The sequence below is a fragment of the Lissotriton vulgaris genome, chromosome 11 (assembly GCF_964263255.1).
Source record: "Lissotriton vulgaris chromosome 11, aLisVul1.2, whole genome shotgun sequence".
Taxonomy (NCBI): domain Eukaryota; kingdom Metazoa; phylum Chordata; class Amphibia; order Caudata; family Salamandridae; genus Lissotriton; species Lissotriton vulgaris.
In genome coordinates, this window is record NC_141699.1 from 1,084,136,245 (window position 1) to 1,084,156,218 (window position 19,974).

Below are 19,974 nucleotides of genomic sequence, written 5' to 3' on the forward strand. Positions count from 1 at the left end.
ATGCCAAGTCCAGAACCACGGATATTCTTTGGCCTACATTTTGTGTGCCTCTGTCGGACCCTCTCTTTGACTCTTCCGCCAGCTACTTTGAAGATCACTGTTGGTCTGCTTTCCTTTCCTACTTTAGATGAATCTCAGTTGGTTTTGATTCTTGTGCACATACATGGGGGCTTTCATCCTTGTCTAACTCCGGCGCTTCTGATTGGTATACCTATCCTTTCCACACCGTTCCCGAGAACAAGAACCCAATCTGTTTCTCCTTGATGGATTTTGAGTACTTTAATTCTATTAGCCAGCATTTGCTACCCATGATCAATCCCAGCACTTGCTAGTACAGCGTTGTAATTTGTTGGCTTTCTTGTGCTTGCTGTCGTAACAGTTTCCAGTAAAACTAGGGTTCTTCCATATCCGTATCTTTCGTACATTCACATGCTTAAATTATTCCCCTATATCAGAGAGGCAACCCTCGATAGTCACTGTTAACACTGCAGTGTACAATGCGGCAATGAACACTGAAAACCTCCTCAGCATACAAGAACCCCATCCACCCCATGTTACGACCCATAGCCAGGCCTATCAGGTGGAACAGCGCAGGGTTACAACTCTCCTCAGAGACACAACTGTCACATTTTCAGAGTTCAGCTGCATTCATGTGGCAGCTTCCTGGACGCGGAAGAAGGGTGGTGCATTTGAATCTAAAAAATATCTCAGTGCTCAAGAACTAAAGTTACAGGTAAGCAACTTTTTCTTCTTGCTCATCATTGGATCTTTCATAGATTACCATGTTTGGCTTACAATTACCAAAGCAGTTTACTAATATGGAAGTAAAATAGGTGGAAATAAGTCTCACCTTATGGAAACAAGTTACACCCCCCCGCCTGTCCACTGCTGCTTATCAATGTAGTGAAGCCTGGGTAAAGGTTTGCATCGAAATCCAAGTTGCTGTTTTACAAATGTGTTTTAAAGGCACTCATCAATTGATAGCACTTTGGCCACCATACATTTATTGGAGTGTGATTTGATACTACCCCTTAAAGGGCAACCAGCCCTGCCACAGACAAAAGCTGTAAGCTGTGAGCCAGCCTCAATGCCTTATTTTGAGAGAGGGTTATCTCTGTTGACATTTCTGAGGGGTGCATAGGGTTGGTCAGTTTACAAAAGTCTTTTATGCAATCAATGTAAACTTTCAAACAGAGTTTCACATCTAAAGAATGTAGTGCTCTTTCTGCTGATGTAGTAGGTTGTCAATGTTGATAAAGACATGTTTTGATTTCTTTGAGGTGAAAGTCATGAGAACCTTCAGGATGAACTTTGGATTCTTAGTTGGTGAACGCTTACCTTTGTTAAAGTTTAAGGAAGGATGCCTTGCTGGAAGACGCCTGAATCACGCGCCTTGCTGAGGTGAGGGCTAAAAGAAAGGCAGTGGTTCATGAAAGCATTTGAAGTGATGCTTTATAGATGGGCTCAAAAGGGTGGATTATAAGAGCCCATAAGACAGTGTTTAAGCTCCCAACATGGTGGATTTCTGGCTGCTGGAGGTCATATGTGAAAGCTTCCTGGCATGAATTTTTTAAACACTCCAGTCGAGAAGAGTGGTGTTGTGTTCAGTATTCCAAGATATCTCAAAACAGCTGCTAAAAAGACTCTGATTGGAGAATGTTTAGGTCAGATTCTTCAAGGTGCATCAGAGGCAAAGTCAGATGTCATGAGGCAGTTGATCAATAATGGTTACCGCTACCCAGAGGCTAAAGTGTTTCCATTTCTTCAAGTGGCCTGTGATGGTAGAAGTCGCTCTCACTGCATTCAGAAACCTGCACCAGCTCTCGAAAATTTAGGAGAGATACGCTTGATTATAAGCTGGAAGAAGTTTATAAGTGGGCGGAAATATATGCGAGAAGAAGACAGACCAAAGTATACACATCACAGACCGACACGTCATCGACGGATAGTGAAAAAACACCTCAAGATAGGGAGAGTTATCAGACAGGAGCTACCCCACAGGAAACAGCGACCTCGAGCCCTTTTTTAGAGAGAGTCCCCGGAGAAAAAGAAGACCCCGGAGGGGAATTGGTAAAAGAAAGAGAAACGGGACAACCACAAACCAGAAATGTGACCGCAAAGAAGGACAAAACCAAGAATCAACAAACTTAGATGATCTGAACAACCTAGTATTAAACATATCAGACTGCGAGTTAAGCCCACAACAGATCAATGTTTTACAGAAAGAAACATCATATGTGCCTATGCTCACACTAACATGTTGGAACTTGAGGTTAGCCTCTTTAAATTGACTAGAAAAATACGATTGAGACATTTTTTCGATAACGTCATTGGAGAAACCCAGAAAGATCAAACCGACCAATTAAAAGGTTTGAAAGCACCAAGCACGTATATGCCACCGGTTAGTCATAAGACAATCGACCTTTTTGAACAGTTTTGCAAAAAATACATACATCAACTAAACACAAGAAAGAAATGCAAACTCACAAACATGACAAGCAAAGAATTCGGAGTACTCAAGTCCATAGCAAGCAATGAAAAAATCATCTGTCATAAAGCAGATAAAGGGGGAGCGTTGGTAATTCTAAGCAAATCATACTATCATTCAGAAGTTACCAAACATTTGGAAGATGAAAACACATATATGGAAATAAACTTCAATCCGACTCTGGAGATCAAAAAAACATTACAAACTATCTTACAAAAAGCCCTAGATAGAGGAGTCATTAATGACAGAACAAGAAAATACTTAACACAGGATCATCCAGCAAGTCCCACGTTGTACATGACACCTAAGGTGCATAAGGATTAAAAACAATCACCATGTCGTCCGATTGTATCCACAAAAAAAGTCTACATGAACCAATAGGGAAATTTCTGGATAGATATTTACAGCCTTTGGTCATCAAAACTAAGTCATATATAAAAGACACCACGGATTTCCTCAACAAATTAAAGGCGTTAAAGAGAAACAAAGACCAGCCCATAACATTTGCTACCATAGATGTAAAGGCACTTTACACTTCAATAAAACATAAACAAGGCTTAGGAGCGATAGAAAAGGCATTGCTACAAAGCGATTACACACAAGAGTTGCAAGTGTTTTTGATGGAGCGCATGGAGTTCACATTGATGCACAGCTATTTTACCTATGAGAACAGATGGTTTATACAAAAAAGTGGAACTTACATGGGTAATTGTGCTGCACCTGCATACGCAAATCTCTACATGACAGCATTTGAAGAGGAACACATATATGAAAACGTCACATGGAAAAGACACACAGAAATGTATGTTCGATTCATTGATGATATGTTCGTAATTTGGAGTGGCAACATATCCCTATTGAACGAAGTAGAGATGTTAAATATGAAAGACGAAAGGATTCAATTTACTTGGCAAATCAAAGATGATAGCATCCAATTTCTGGACGTAGAGATCACCAATACCAATGAAGGATTTGCAACTAATCTGTATAGAAAACAAACGGACAGGAATCATCTTTTAAGATTTGAAAGTTACCATCCTCCATCACTGAAGAGACACCTCCCCTACTCTCAATTTCTTAGGGCGAAAAGAGTAGTCTTGGAACCTGATCAACACCACCACCAGATGACATGTATGGCAAGACGGTTTCAGGAGAGAGGATACCCAGACAACATCATAAAACAGGCCATAAGCAGGACTAACGTCAAAACTCGAGAAGAGCTATTGAATATCAGAACTCACCAAACGGAACAACGAATAACATGTGTCAGTAAATATTCCAACATGAGCACCCAGTTTAAGTCAATCATTAAAAGTCATTGGCCATTATTGAAATTGGAACAGGAATTCAAAGGTATATTCACCAAGGAACCTTTGTTCGCTTACACCAGAGCCAAAAACGTAGGTGAACTCTTAAAACAACCCAAAGAAGATATCGCAAGGTCCACATACAGGGGTACCACACCATGTCTAAATTGTAGCAATTGCAATAATATCATCAGAGGTAATCAGATTACACACCCGATGAAAGGACATAATATCAACTTAAAAGTCAACGCAACATGTGATTCAATGAATATAATTTATATGCTGAAGTGCCCGTGTGGCTCAGTATATGTTGGACATACAGAAAGGAAATTGAAAATACGATTAAATGAACACAAGAGCAACATACGAATGAAGGCTTTAAAATCAACGGTAGCGGCTCATTTTGTAGAGGCTAAACCCCATATCAGCCAATTAAGAGTCTGTATTCTGGAGGAAGTTCCAAAAAAAAGAAGGAACGGACAATAAGAAGAATTTGTTAAAGAGAGAAAATTATTGGATTTATTTTTTAAATTCACTTAAACCGAATGGCCTGAATGAAAGGGTTGACTTTGCCTGTTATTTGTATATATGCATATATGGACAATGAAGCGTAACATCTCTTACCATACGTATTTTCATACAATATGATGTAGCTCAACGTATTTGTCTCATAGTAATCGTGTAACGATCGGTATATATGCACAGGCTCATAGGCTCCACAAGTTACCACAGAGTAATGAGGTCATTGAATGTATATATCTTACAGGAACTGTATAGTTAAAGATTGTTAATACGGGCTCATTTACCCGATAGAAAAAACTAGGCTGGTTTGTTTACGTACGCGCTATAGATCAATAAAGCACAACATAAAAAAAGGTCAGGTCACATGATAACAACTAACGTATGCACGTAAAGTTACGTAACGTAGAACAGAAGCAGAAGTAACCGCCGGAATCCTACAGCGCGTAATCGCCGAATTGAAGACACAGAAAGGAGCGCTCAGCGATAACGATTGCAGCTGAGGTGAGCTTATAAACACAGGAACCCGCACGAATGATATTGCAGCATAGCATATTATATAAACAATGGGAGGACAACATAAAAGCCATCCCATAAGGAAACTGCTTTTATATCACACCAGTAACAACGATGAGGATACAAGACCCACGGATAATGAGTCATAGATAACGATAGCACTAAACATGGCGCGTAGACGAACAAAGGAGTAACCCCGACAAGGATAGTATCCATTATGAGTTACATGTAATAACAGCATAACGCACGGCGCAAAAATGCAGGGTTGAGTAATATGGACATAACGAACGATCAAAAGTTACCCACAAAATTAGTGTGATTACATTGCAATATCACATCAGAGAATACATTCATTGATAAAGACAGCCAAAGGTGGGGAGTCTTCTCATAAGTGAATATGAGCATAGTCATGCATGAATGTAGCCAACATATAGGCGCAGTATTAAGTTGGAAAGCATATAATGTATTATAATGTGAACTATGGACACTGTTGTAGATTAGATGGTAAAAATGGTATGTTTATATTTTAGAATGTTTCCCTGATGAAGGCGAAAATGTCGCCGAAATGCATTGGAGAGAGGAATATACTTGTGATGTACAACAAGAAAGCATTTTCAGGAAGACATATAAGGAAAACAAAATGTGATTGGAACATTGAATAAGGAGACGTTGAAAGAATAAATGAAATTTTGCAGCAAATATCGAATATAATTTTGTTTATTGGAACACTAGCTGGATAGCACAGCACACACCCAGTGCCCTGGGAGACAGCCCTATATTCCATAGGACTGCAACCTACCAGGGATGTAAGGAAGACAGTACTCTAGGCCTGCAGCAGCCTGGCAGTCATGTGCAGGAGGCAGGGTCGTGATGAAGAACTTTGCCCTGGTCTTTGATAAAGGTAAGGTTTCTCTTTGAATGTGGTGGGGGTCTTTATCAACAGATTCCAAAAGTCTGTGTGTCACGGCTGCCTGGCCCATGCTGAAGAGATTGATCGTTCATGATCCGCTAGTCAGCCTCAGGAGAACCCTCGGTGAGAAGGGATAAGCAAACCTTCCTCACCAAAGAATCAAAAGCGCTTCCCCCGAGTCCCCGGGAACCATAGCCAGCTAATGAAGTTTCAGCCTTCGCAATTTCCTGGATTTGCCAATCGATCGAGTACAAGGAAGCCCAACTTCTGAAAAACTAGTTGCGGTTGTCCGTTGTCCAGCTCCCATTTGTGGTGGTCTTTATTTTATCTGCCTAATGCATCCGTCATGCAGCTCTGGAGGTCTGTCACAAGTGACTCCTTTTGTCAACACCTGGTACCAAAGATGCTCAAATACCTGGTACCAAATATGCTCAAATACCTGGTACCGAAAATGCTCAAATACCTGGTACCAAATATGCTCAAATACCTTGTACCAAAGATGCTCAATACCTGGTACCAAAGATGCTCAAATATTGCCACCCTTGTTTTTTTATGTAATAAAAAGTAGTTCTATTGTCTATTCCTATTAGGACTTGCTAATGGATGTTAATGTGAAGGGTCTGTTCATAAAGGGTCCGCAGACTGCTTGTTGTGAGATACACCAAGTGAACACCTCCAACCCTTTAACAAGGCATTTGCCGTCAAACGATATTGTGACTCCATGATGTACAGGTCCTGGCCTCTGTAAATGTTGTTTTCGCTTCTCCACCATTTCAAGGCGGTCTTGATCTTTGTTGTTATGTGCCTCAGATTGTCCAAAAGGTCTGAGACTTGCCTCCAGTACAAATAAGGAAGTTTGTTTCTGTTGAAGGTCATTCTCAGTCTGCATAGTGGTATTGAAGGGTTTCATTTAGACAACATTCCTAATAATGCTCTGAACTTGTGTACTGTTATCTGAGATTCCTCATGATGTTCTATAGCAAGTTATTTCATGTTGGCCCCTTTCCTGTGAAGGATATGACTTTAGAGTGTCTGTGTGGAAGTTTGCTCCCAGAAACAGGCTATGCTGATATGGAGTGAGCACTGACTTTTTCCTATTCAGGGTGAGACTCAAGGTTTACTGAATTTGGAGGGTTGTGCCAACAGCTGCTACAGTTTGATTTCAAGAAGGAGCGTTGATAACCAATTGTTTAGGTATAGAACAGTTTGCACTCCTTGCTTATGCAGATATGCAGCAACAGGAACTAGGCATTTTGTAAACACTCTTGGTGTGGACTTTAGGGTAAATGGAAAGGCCTTGAGCTGGTTGTGGTGTCCATCCAACATAAAACAGAGATAATTCTGGTGCTGAGGGTGAATTGGCAGATGCAAAAAAACATCCTTCAGATCTATTGATGCTAGGCTGTCTGAACGGTTGTCTGACTCAATGTCCATAAGAGATATCTTGCAAGTTTACCTTTATAAAAATGTCTTCAATGCCCTTAGATCTAAGACAGGATGCCATCCTCCATCCATTTTTCTATTGGTATAAAGGATAATATGGAGACAAGGCCCTGATTCTTTGGATTTCTGGGAACTGGGGAGGGGAAGTGATCTAAAGAACGATGATAGATTCAACTTTAAACGGTTCCAGGATGCTTGTTTCCGGTCCAGGGAAGACCTGGCTTGGCAGATCGGACTGGACCAGTCCCATGAGGCACAGGGTCAGACTGATTTGCATATAGCCATGTCTGAACTGGGGTGGGGGAAGTGAGCCAAAGAACAATGATGGATTCAATCCAGATCTGTGATTGAGGGTGAGTGTCTGAAAAGTTTCAGCGCTCCGTCCATCATCTCCTTGTGTTTACTTTGTTTGCCCTGAGTTGGCAGGGTATGCCCAGACGTGGGTCCCTTGCTCACTTTGCCACTGGATTAAAGCTAGCCTGGCTGATAAAGACTGTTAGCCCAAATCCGTTCCCAGGATACTTGTTTCCAGTCCAGGGAAGACCTGGCTTGGCAATCTGGGAGGGACTGTTCCCATGAGGCACAGGGTCAAGACTGATTTGCATTTTGCTGTGTCTGAACTGGGGTGGCATGGTGAGCTAAAGAACGATGATAGATTCAACCCAGATCTGTGACTGGGGGTGAGTGTCTGAAACATTTCAGGGCTCCGTCCTTCATCCTGTGTTTGCACAGTTTCATGGTTGACTTTTGAAGAAGCTTGATCATTTCTATTTGCAATTCCTGAAGATGTGTATGATGTTCCTTTCTCAGGGGCTATGGTGGTGTCTCTGTCAGCAATTCTGTCCTGTAGACATACATAGCAGCTGTAGGTCATTTGTTTCCAGGATGGGTAACCAGCCAGACACTTTTCTTCCCTTAACTCAGCTGGGGCTTGATCTATCTGTGAATTCCTATTCAACAGTTCATACCCAGAACACTCAATGTTGACAAACTTTTAATTTATTTAAACACAGTTGACCTACTGATTTAACAGTTAAAAGTAAGAATAAAAAGTGGCAGAAATTAAATCTTCACAGATTTAATTTCGATGTATTATGTATCATCAACAATCTGAGGTCGTTTTAACAGTATTTTGTTTTTTAAAATGAATTTTATCTGTGCTTGCTATAATTAAAGTAAATTGTTGAATACTCCTTTGTTAGTTACACTGAGCTCTTTTCTTACTATTTTCATTATTGCCTGTAACTCGTTCCATTGTGATACATTGTAGATTGCCTTGGAGCGTTCCTTTCAATGGCCCTCCAGAGCACTGCCAGTCAGACCTTGGTGCTGCCAGTCAGACCTTGGTGCTGCCAGTCAGACCTTGGTGCTGCCTGTCAGACCTTGGTGCTGCCAGTCAGACTTTGGTGCTGCTGGACAATGCTACAAGACCGTGGCAAACCCCATGGTCTCCTCTTTGTGCAGCCACAAGACCTTGGCAAACCCCATGGTCTCCTCTTTGTGCAGCCACAAGACCTTGGCAAACCCCAGGGTCTCCTCTTTGTGCAGCCACAAGACCTTGGCAAACCCCAGGGTCTCCTCTTTGTGCAGCCACAAGACCTTGGCAAACCCCAGGGTCTCCTCTTTGTGCAGCCACAAGTCCTTGGCAAACCCTAGGGTCTCCTCTTTGTGCAGCCACAAGACCTTGGCAAACCCCAGGGTCTCCTCTTTGTGCAGCCACAAGACCTTGGCAATCCCCAGGGTCTCCTCTTTGTGCAGCCACAAGACCTTGGCAAACCCCAGGGTCTCCTCTTTGTGCAGCCACAAGACCTTGGCAATCCCCAGGGTCTCCTCTTTGTGCAGCCACAAGACCTTGGCAATCCCCAGGGTCTCCTCTTTGTGCAGCCACAAGACCTTGGCAAACCCCAGGGTCTCCTCTTTGTGCAGCCACAAGACCTTGACAAAGCCCAGGGTCTCCTCTTTGTGCAGCCACAAGACCTTGGCAAACCCCAGGGTCTTCTCTTTGTGCAGCCACAAGACCGTGGCAAACCCCATGGTCTCCTCTTTGTGCAGCCACAAGACCTTGGCAAACCCCAGGGTCTCCTCTTTGTGCAGCCACAAGACCTTGGCAAAGCCCAGGGTCTCCTCTTTGTGCAGCCACAAGACCTTGGCAAACCCCAGGGTCTTCTCTTTGTGCAGCCACAAGACCGTGGCAAACCCCAGGGTCTCCTCTTTGTGCAGCCACAAGACCTTGGCAAACCCCAGGGTCTCCTCTTTGTGCAGCCACAAGTCCTTGGCAAACCCCAGGGACTCCTCTTTGTGCAGCCACAAGTCCTTGGCAAACGCCAGGGTCTCCTCTTTGTGCAGCCACAAGACCTTGGCAAAGCCCAGGGTCTCCTCTTTGTGCAGCCACAAGACCTTGGCAAACCCCAGGGTCTCCTCTTTGTGCAGCCACAAGACCTTGGCAAAGCCCAGGGTCTCCTCTTTGTGCAGCCACAAGACCGTGGCAAACCCCAGGGTCTCCTCTTTGTGCAGCCACAAGACCTTGGCAAACCCCAGGGTCTCCTCTTTGTGCAGCCACAAGTCCTTGGCAAACCCCAGGGTCTTCTCTTTGTGCAGCCACAAGACCGTGGCAAACCCCAGGGTCTCCTCTTTGTGCAGCCACAAGACCTTGGCAAACCCCAGGGTCTCCTCTTTGTGCAGCCACAAGACTTTGGCAAACCCCAGGGTTTCCTCTTTGTGCAGCCACAAGACCTTGGCAAACCCCAGGGTTTCCTCTTTGTGCAGCCACAAGACCTTGGCAAACCCCAGGGTCTTCTCTTTGTGCAGCCACAAGACAGTGGCAAACCCCAGGGTCTCCTCTTTGTGCAGCCACAAGACCTTGGCAAACCCCAGGGTCTCCTCTTTGTGCAGCCACAAGTCCTTGGCAAACCCCAGGGTCTCCTCTTTGTGCAGCCACAAGTCCTTGGCAAACCCCAGGGTCTCCTCTTTGTGCAGCCACAAGACCTTGGCAATCCTCAGGGTCTCCTCTTTGTGCAGCCACAAGACCTTGGCAAACCCCAGGGTCTCCTCTTTGTGCAGCCACAAGACCTTGGCAAACCCCAGGGTCTCCTCTTTGTGCAGTCATTGGGGTATCCCTCAGGCAGACGACCTTGAGAATACCCAGGATCACCTTCCCATGGAGCCCAAGCAATCCTGGCAAAGGGGGGTTTCCAGGTGTCTTCCTGCCCATACTTTGCAGAGATTCCCTTTCCAGAGGGTGCGTGCGCTTCCCAGGCAAGATCACCTTAGAGAATCCTAAGGTGGACCATGTTTCATAGGCCAGTGTCAGTCTCTCTTGGGCTCAAGGAGTCCCTTGAAATGCTGTGCGGGCCGACACTAAGGGAAGAGAATATTGGGGAGCGTGAGGGGCCTGTGGCTCAGAGCTGCTGGGCCACACTGTCAACCACAGAGCCAGCCTCAATCACTGCATCCCATGTTGTATGGAGCAGAGAGTTGCGCCTCCCTCTGGCTCCGAGTAAGATCACGATTTGCCTGGTGTTCCCACAAAATTAATGAATATCCATCTCTGCTGGGAGGTCTGTGGGAGCAATCCCTACCGGTACCCCCATACTCTCTCATCAGTCTGTTTCAGAGAGTACGAAGGGGTGCAGCCAGATGACTACAAAGATAATGCGACACGATCACTTCACCCTCCGATGACTTCCCTTGGCAAAAAGCGCTGATTTGAAGCCTTCATATATTGTGCATTACAGCGGTGTGTCTGTTCTACTTTATAGACACATGTCATAGCTGCTTCGTCTAGAACTCTCTGCCCTTCTGTAGAAACCTGCGCCTGATTCCTAGCCTCCTCTGGTGGGAGCCCATTGTCCACCTAGACGTGGACCATGGACCGATCTATCGGACCACTGGTGCTTCAGAAAGCCATCTACAACTGGCTCCTCTGTAGCAAATCAGCCATGACATTGGTCACTTCGTCCCAACACTCTCCAGATCACAGGGAAGACAAACATTGGCAAGACCATTAGGTCTGGGTGGAATGTGTTAACACATACAGCATTAGCATATTAAATGTAAATCTATATTTGTAAAGCGCAAACTACTCACCCTTATGGGTCTCAAGGCGCTGGGGGCCATTGTGGAAATTAAGTGAGTTATTGTCCAGAGTCACATGGTGCTGAGCTGAGCTGCCGCCGGAGCCGGGGATTGAACTGTGAACCTTGTGCTCTGAAGTCAGCTGCCCTGGCCGCTGCACCACACCTCTCCATATTAGAGAGAGATAATTGAGAGGGAGCCAACAGGAGCGGAGAGAGAAGGTTATAGTTTTAAAGTAATACCTCATGCATTTCAATATATGCACTCACAAGGAGGTGAAAGGATACACCTAAACAGCCAATAGCACTAGGTGACAGACGTATACTCCGCTTGGCTGATCAAGCCTGGACATGATTGATAGTTTCCAGCCAATGGCAGAAGGAGGCTGGTTAAAGAAAGCTAATGGTTGAAAGGGGTGAACCCACATGTTGTATATTGTTAGCAATAAGTCTGTTTTACAGCAATGCTGTCGACCCCTAGACCTCAAGGGGACACCACTGTAGTGTATGCACATTGTATAAGTAGTAACATAAAAGGAAATATCCCTGCTTCTTTGAAAGGTACATTTAGAATTGTCATGTAGCAATGTGTGCCTCTTAGCACAACAACCCAGACATACGTGTGGATCAAGTTGTGAGAGGGATGACAAGGTTACTTACGCCTAAGTATTCTGTTGTCAGCAGCTTCTCTCCAGACAGTTCTCCCAGCTGAGCCTGCAGCAGCTCGGACTTGTCCAAATCAGCCTCCATCGCATCCTGGTCCTCCTGTGAAGGTAAAACACACCATCAGCAGTCTAGTCTTGAGCTCTAGAGTCAGCTTAGTGAATCATAACCAACGATTGATGCACGGTTTTCCAAAGTCAGCACAACGATCCATGGCATTGGCCAACAATCCGAACCCAAGAAAGATGCGCTGAAAGGGAAAACAGGCGCACTGAAGATTGTGGGAGGTTTAACCGCAGGAAGCAGTTGTCAGGCCATGAAACTCACCATTCGCCAAAGTTAGTTTTGCTTCAAGCCCCCCCTCAAAATACTTCCATAAACTTTCTTTGACTTTTCCAGCAAAGTATTATCCGTCTCACTAAATGAGCAATCTCCTCGAGTGCCATTCTAGTTTCTACTGGGTATGTGCCATTGACGAGAAGTGGGTGAACCTACATACTCCTAAGTACCTCAAAGACTTAAGAAGCATTGACTCTTCAAGAGGCCTCCCAAAACATCCTTTACTTGTCCAAGCATCACAGGGTGTGACTGCTGTCACTGCCCATTCCAAGCGGCTACTTCGGCTGAACTCAAACACCACCATTGGCAGTAGTATTGCGTTGCTCCTACAAGCACACCCTACTATGATGCCCACCATGCATGTTCTGATGCCGGATATGATACTCACGCTATCAGTTTGCATCCCATATTTCCAATTCATAGTTTTCTACCACATGTTCACTGCTTCTGTTTTTTCCCTTCGGTGAACCATATAATTTTGAACAATATACTTTTGCCTTATAATAAAAAAAATTAGTTTCTCTAGTGAAGGCATCTCACAATTGTGGCCTTTTGGGCACCTGTCCCTATTTCTTTCTGATCAAGCCAGAGGGAATAAAAACAAAAATTCAATTTTTAGTCCCAAAACACAAAGTGGCTCCTTTAGGTTGATTATTTCAGAGTCTCATAGTGCCTGGCTGTTCTCATGGTTAATTGACAACTTCAAAAGACGGGGGAGTCCTCTCGCCCCAACCAATCGCACTGCTTAATTGCGCCTACATGGCGATCATATATTTCTCCTTATCAAACTGTATATTCCTTATCTTCCATCATTTTAAATCATCATTTTTAAGCCTCTTATTTTGTTTCAACTTTAAGCTTCAATCCACACTCGGAATAATTCGCCATTTTTCATATTTCTTATGTTCGCGCTGAGACCCTCCGGACCTCTTGCAAGAACACGACTAATGCAGAATTCATTCAATGCAGTGTATTTATTAAAAAAAACAATGCATTTCGGGCTACAAGCGCCCTTCATCAGGGGTCACTGAAAAACAATAAAAACAACAAAAACAATGACCATTACTGTCTTGACCAGCATTATACTTCTTGTTCAAACTTTCATTGCAAATTAATGCTCATTTTTCAAAATGACATGTTACTATGCAACCCTTTAGTATTTCCCCATACTGCATCCTTTCATAAACAGTACTGATGAAAACCACCGGATGAAAAACAACCGTTCTTAAAGTAAACCAATTTTTCCCCCTTTATTCACTCTGGTCCTGTAACACTATATACTTTCCCTTCCTAGTCCCAAACTAAGTTCCAAAGGGAGTAGGAAGGGAAAGTTTGAACAAGAAGTGTAATGCAGGTCAAGACATTACTGGTCATTGTTTTTATTGTTGTCCTGCATGCCGACACCTTGCACTGCGTGCTGTGCCTTTAGCTTTGAGTGCTGTGCCTTTGGCTGTGAGTGCTGTTACACTGCCAGCCCACTCCCTGCATGCCAACTCCTTACACTGAGTGCTGTGTGTAGAAAGGTGGAATCTGACTACATGGTTGCCACCACTTTTCTTCGAGGTCTCTTGAAGCTATGCTTTGGGTTACTTGTAGCCCAAGCCCTGAGCACCGAGCACCTTTTGCACCGAAGATTGTGGGCCTACACTCCACGAGTGTTCCGTGAGCCCGCTTCTTGCATTTCCGCTAGAGGCTCCTTCACGATCCCTGGTCCGTCAACTGGTGGGTCCCTGTGAAGGCAACTCTGATTTTCCTTAGGCTTCCCTGGTGGCTGTAGCCATACTCTGACTCCCCACCGCGTGGTAAGTCCCTCGGACCTTGGTGGTCCACACCGAAGCATTTCTTTACTTTCTGTGTGGGTTGCTGTGACCAAGGCTTGTTGGGTCCAATCCGGGCACCGACACCACAGTATTCGACATCCTTCGTGGGACAGCTCGATTCCAGATCCTGGTCATCGTCGACGCCTCCTGGTCATCGTGGCTGAAGAGCCAAGCTTCACGTCCTTCACCTGAATTCACCCGACATCGGTGGTCATTCGTCTATCGTGCCCGTGGGTCCCCTGTGTCAATACCTTTGGTGGTTCTACAGGCACTAGGACTTGTGTCAAGTCAAGTTGTGGTTCTTATAACACTTTCTTAATATATGGTTTAGTACGCCCCTAGGGCTCAACATATGTTGTGCTAATTTACTGTGTGATATTAAGTGTAACGTATGTGCTTTTACCTCTAGCCTCATAAAGAGACTAGTAGGGTGTGTTTAGAATAAATACACATTTTATATATATACCTGCTGGTGTGGTTCTCCTTTCATTTGGTCATTCAAGAGATTATAGACTGGTAAAAACACTGCTTTACATTCCTTCAGGACTTAGCCTGAAGGCTGCTCTCCACAGCTACCACTAGGATAGCTTTCAATAAAGGTTGTCTTTAACCTATCACCTCTAAGGGGTTGTTGGACTGGTGCAAGGTGCTCACTATAACTAGTGGACAGCATATGCCAGGCCAACTTCTCACACTGCCTTCAGCTCTGAGTGCTGTGCCTTCAGCTCTGCGTGCTGTGCCTTCAGCTCTGAGTGCTGCGCCTTCAGCTCTGCGTGGTGCGCCTTCAGCTCAGAGTGCTGTGCCTTCAGCTTCGAGTGCTGTGCCTTCAGCTCCGAGTGCTGTGCCTTCAGCTCCGAGTGCTGTGCCTTCAGCTCCGAGTGCTGTGCCTTCAGCTCTGCGTGCTGTGCCTTCAGCTCCGCGTGCTGTGCCTTCAGCTCCGCGTGCTGTGCCTTCAGCTCCGCGGGCTGTGCCTTCAGCTCCGCGAGCTGTGCCTTCAGCTCCGCCAGCTGTGCCTTCAGCTCTGAGTGCTGTGCCTTCAGCTCGGAGTGCTGTGCCTTCAGCTCGGAGTGCTGTGCCTTCAGCTCGGAGTGCTGTGCCTTCAGCTCTGAGTGCTGTGCCTTCAGCTCTGAGTGCTGTGCCTTCAGCTCCACGTGGTGTGCCTTCAGCTCTGAGTGCTGTGCCTTCAGCTCTGAGTGCTGTGCCTTCAGCTCTGAGTGCTGTGCCTTCAGCTCTGAGTGCTGTGCCTTTAGCTCCGAGTGCTGTGCCTTCAGCTCCGAGTGCTGTGCCTTCAGCTCCGAGTGCTGTGCCTTCAGATCCGAGTGCTGTGCCTTCAGCTCCGAGTGCTGTGCCTTCAGCTCCGAGTGCTGTGCCTTCAGCTCCGAGTGCTGTGCCTTCAGCTCTGCGTGCTGTGCCTTCAGCTCAGATTGCTGTGCCTTCAGCTCTGAGTGCTGTTACACTGTCAGCCCACTCCCTGCATGCGACACCTTGCACTGCGTGCTGTGCCTTCAGCTCTGAGTGCTGTTACACTGTCAGCCCACTCCCTGCATGCGACACCTTGCACTGCGTGCTGTGCCTTCAGCTCTGAGTGCTGTGCCTTCAGCTCTGCGTGCTGTGCCTTCAGCTCGGATTGCTGTGCCTTCAGCTCTGCGCCTGCCCGAGGCCACGCAGTGGCCATTAGGAGGGCGGGCTATTAGTCATGGAGGGCTGTCCCGCCCCCACATGACATAGTACGTCCTCACCCTGGGCAGTCTCCCCTGGTTGGTGGAGACTGTAGGTGATTCACGTCCGGGGCGGCTGGGAGGAGCCGGCGGGAGTATTTCTGTCCACTTCCCCGCTGGGGAGGCCTCTTTGCCGCTCCGGACATCGTTGTAGTTCCATGTTGGGACACTCTTTTGTCTCGCCTCTGGTCGCGGCCAGAGGCCCGGTCTTGCGTCGAGACGATGTGCTGCGAGGTTTCGGCTTGCGTTGCCTGCGGTGAGTGGGGTGGATTTGGGTGGGTCGCGTTCCCATGGGGAAGCGGTGTAAGCGTTCCCGATGTCCGGGGGCATCAGGGCCACTAGTGCGGCCTTGGCGGGTTGCCTCCCGGCACCCAGCCGCCTCTTCCCCCCCCCCCCCCCACCTTTTCGCCTCGGCTGTCCCCCATCCTCGTCAGCTTATTTTCACGCAGTCTCCCGGGGTGCGGACAGGTCCGGGGAGCCCCACGTAGTGGGACTGTCGGTGGGGTATTGGTTGTCCGGCAGCCTGATGCCGATCCTCCCCGGTTTTCTCGGCTGTGGCCGAAGGGTAGGGTTAGCGGGTTTCCCTTGGGCACGCTTAGTTTTGCTCTTGTGCATCTAGCGCTTCTGATTGCTTCTACCCGGGGCCGGAGTTGGATGTTTATTCCGTGACCTCGCGCGTACTGGTGCGCTGTGCCTTCTGGTACTACGCGGTGTGTGGTATCCCCAACGTCGGGGGTTCGGATCCTCGTGCTGCTGCGATTGTTTTCGCGAGGTATACGGCAAAGGGTAAGGGTTAGTGCATGCTTTGGTGCGCGGGCTTTCAGGCGATTACTCAGACTATTTTTAGCTCGCACCGTCATTAAGCACGCACTGTGTATTTTGCTTCTACAAAAGAAATGCGATCCTATGCTGAGTGCGGAACGTGGATCAGTTTTGCTATCGCTGAATTTATTGTTTGTAGTGGTCTACGGGGCGGACATGCTCAGTGCGGAGCGTGCATTAGTTTTGCCACCGCTGTATTGAATTGTTAAGTCGTTCACGGGGCGGACATGACTCTTATGTGGCATTACGTTGAGGACTTACAGCAGAGGTTCAGGGCACGATTTATTTGCATAATACACACGGCCGTGCGAAGCGCTCTAGGTCGGCTGGGCAGTCTTAGTGTGCGGGGCCCGCATGTCATTGTGGCCTGTTGTCCTGGTCCTGTCGCGCTTTGGCGATGCAATGTCGTGTAGATAGCTCCACGCGGCCGGCGGCAATTGTGCTCAGATGCGACCCGTTTGCTTACTCTTGCCTCGTCAGGGTTTTGTCGTGGTGGCTCGCTCGCAGCGCACTTCCTCCCCCCCCCCTCTATGTTTGCGGCGCCATCTTGGGACGCGGCTGGCCCGCCATTGCAGGGAGAGGGGCGGACCTACCTGGCAAGGCCTTTCTGCCTCCTACATGCATTGGGAGGAGTGTGACTATTTCCCGTGTGCAATGGTTGTGATGGCGCCCATAGTTGCAAAGGGAGTATATACTCTTTGTGCCTTGGTATCTCGTCGCCGATTGCGTGCTGTGTTATACTTAGTGTGGCACTTCATACTGCAGTACGATCGATAAGCCGTAGGTGCACAATTTTGGTTCACAATTATGATTCTTTTTCCTGTAGTTATCGGTGATGTATAGTGTCATTGGGCTGTAATTACACAAAACACAATTGTGTGACTGATCGTTTTCACGTAGCATTGGGTATATGAGCGCGAGGTTTCTGCACATTCTGCGCGTACATTGTTGTGTGACCGTATTTACGAAGCGATTATAGTATCGTGGGGCCATGGTACTTCAAGGCCCATTCGTGTGACATATTTATTTACGCGTTGCATGGTAATTTCTCTGCGAGGGTAGGCCTATTCCATGTGCAGTTTAGTTTATGGTGGTCGGTTTTACAAGGGTGCATTGGGGCCATCGCACCTCGAGGCCCAATCGCGTAACGGATTTATTTGCGCGCGGCACCTTTTAAATTATGTTATTTCCTCCCGCTGCAGGTCCGGCTGGCACGTCAAGCACCTCCCCCTCTTCCTCGCACCCCTCGGGCTGCGCGGTGGACCACTGTTTCAGCTTTTGTCGCGTGGTATGTATCAACATGCATTAGGGGTCGGCTCAAGATGGAGTCGAGTGTGCGTGAGGGATTTTGCGTAATGTACTAGGCCTTACGTAGGCCGGGGCGGGGGTCTGGGTTGCATGCGACGGTATTCCTATTCCCGGAAGTATTTGGCCCTCTGCATACCCGTGGCGGCCCAACCGGGTGTTATGACGATGTGGACGCTTCAGCCTGCTAGTCCTCAGCGAATCAATTTAGCTATGCATTTCTTCCAGGCCAAATTGTACGCGGCATGTAATTCAAATTGGAACTAGGTATTGCGCCGTGTTGTCTTACCCGCACCGCGCTCGGGCCATAAAATACCGGAAAATAATTTCGATTCTGGCTACTTGGATAAGCTCAGTGGTTTCCGCTTTTGTAACAGATACTTTGTTCTTCTTTGATAAGTTTCAATCCTAATATAGTACTGTGAGCCATTAACGGTCATCTAAGAGTTGCCTGCGAACTGCAAGTTACAGGATTGGAGCCTCAGTCTCATGACCCTAATGCGACAAAAAAGGTTTTGTTTGGTTAGAAATGCACTACTATTAGTAATGCCAATCCCAACCATGGTACAGAGTCTGGAGTTTGTGCTTTCCATACAAGTAGCGCTGCTTCCAGAAACTTAGACCTGATTAGTGATTGTCTCCATACCAAGTTTCTTAGAGAATCCTTCTCGTCCGTGACAGGTCCTGGCGCCCTCCCGGATTCTTGAAAATACTACTTACTTCATTTTACAGGAACTACACTGGCGATTGACGAGTATTGGGGGAAGATTTGCGACACCGCAGCAGGGTGCAAGAGTCTGCCAGCACTAGGGGTAGTGTGCCTCTTTTCAATTACATTCCCCTTTTAGGGTCAGGAGCACACGGATGCCAGGTTTTGCTAGTAAAAGCTGCCCAGGGAATGCTCGGTGTTGGGAGCGATCTGCCCACCCTGTATTCTGCTCCCGGCATAAGTCTCCCTGGTTCACGAGTTTGCACCTTCAGTAGCGTCCTAATGTTACCCTTACAGGCTATGACCAGCTCTCACAGAGGGCCTAATTAGATATATCACACAACCCTATTAATGTAAGAAGGCAGCTTATAGTGGATATGTAGCCAGTTTGTCAGTACAACTCGCTGTAGCTAAAACCTACATGTCTTGGCTTGTATCCTTTCAATTGAAGTTGCTCGAAGCTGTATTGTGTGGTGGTGACTACAAAAAGTATTTTGTTGTTTATATCATTGTCCAAAATAGTCTCTTTTCGTATACATCGCTGTGGATGTTTCAGGTCTTTCCTGGCAGCACTTGCGCCCGTTTTCTGCACAATCTTCTTTTAGTTGGCTCGTGCATTTAGGGGTTGTTAGCAGGAGTTGCCGTAGAGGTCCAAACTGGACCTGCACATAGTACTAGTTATAGAATGTTGATGACTGATCGCACATTAGTAAATTTGGTTGGTGGTAAGTGACACTGGTCGTCATATAGGTTCCGGGTTTGTATAGCTTGATGTTATAGCTAAACCATACTCTAATGTAGCCATGTACTCGCTGCCATGCTTTAGACCAGCATTGTAGGGGGTCACCTACCCAGTAGATACCCAGTAGAGTGGTTACCTACTGCGGTATTGCTGCTCACGGCTTAGGACACCGGTGCCAGTGTTCGCAGTATCAGTAGAGTCCAACTGGTTCCCTAACAGGCAACAGTAAGTTCTCGCAGAGGTCCAAGCCCATGTAGCACGCAACCCAATTGTTGATAGAAAGGGAACTTTGGTGGATAGGTGGCCTGTTCATCATTAGGATCTTCCTGTGGTTACCCCTACCTTGTTCAGTACGCGAATCCAAATCAGGGAGTTATGCTAAGATATATGGTTTGCTTGCATTCGGTGTGTGTCTGCCAAAAATTTGTTTCTGGTGTGTGCAGCACTGTCCAATATGGTCCTTTACTTCGCATATTTCTTACCTTTCTTCCTTGCGTTTAGCAAATGTTAAGTTGTTTCCTGCAGATCAACAGTAGGTTATACTTTGTTTTATTCATGCACTGGTTAATCTGTGGCTAGATTTCGGGACACTTCATGCAA

The 19,974-nt window shown here is 46.6% G+C and overlaps 1 protein-coding gene across 1 annotated transcript in view; it reads right to left on the reverse strand.

The window, feature by feature from the left end:
- ARMC9 (armadillo repeat containing 9) overlaps positions 1 to 19,974 on the reverse strand; it is a 417,510-nt gene that overhangs the window by 55,690 nt on the left and 341,846 nt on the right. Inside the window, exon 20 of the mRNA XM_086944561.1 lies at positions 11,917 to 12,021. Within this exon, the coding sequence (XP_086800687.1) occupies positions 11,917 to 12,021 (105 nt within the window). The remainder of the gene's footprint in view (positions 1 to 11,916; positions 12,022 to 19,974) is intronic.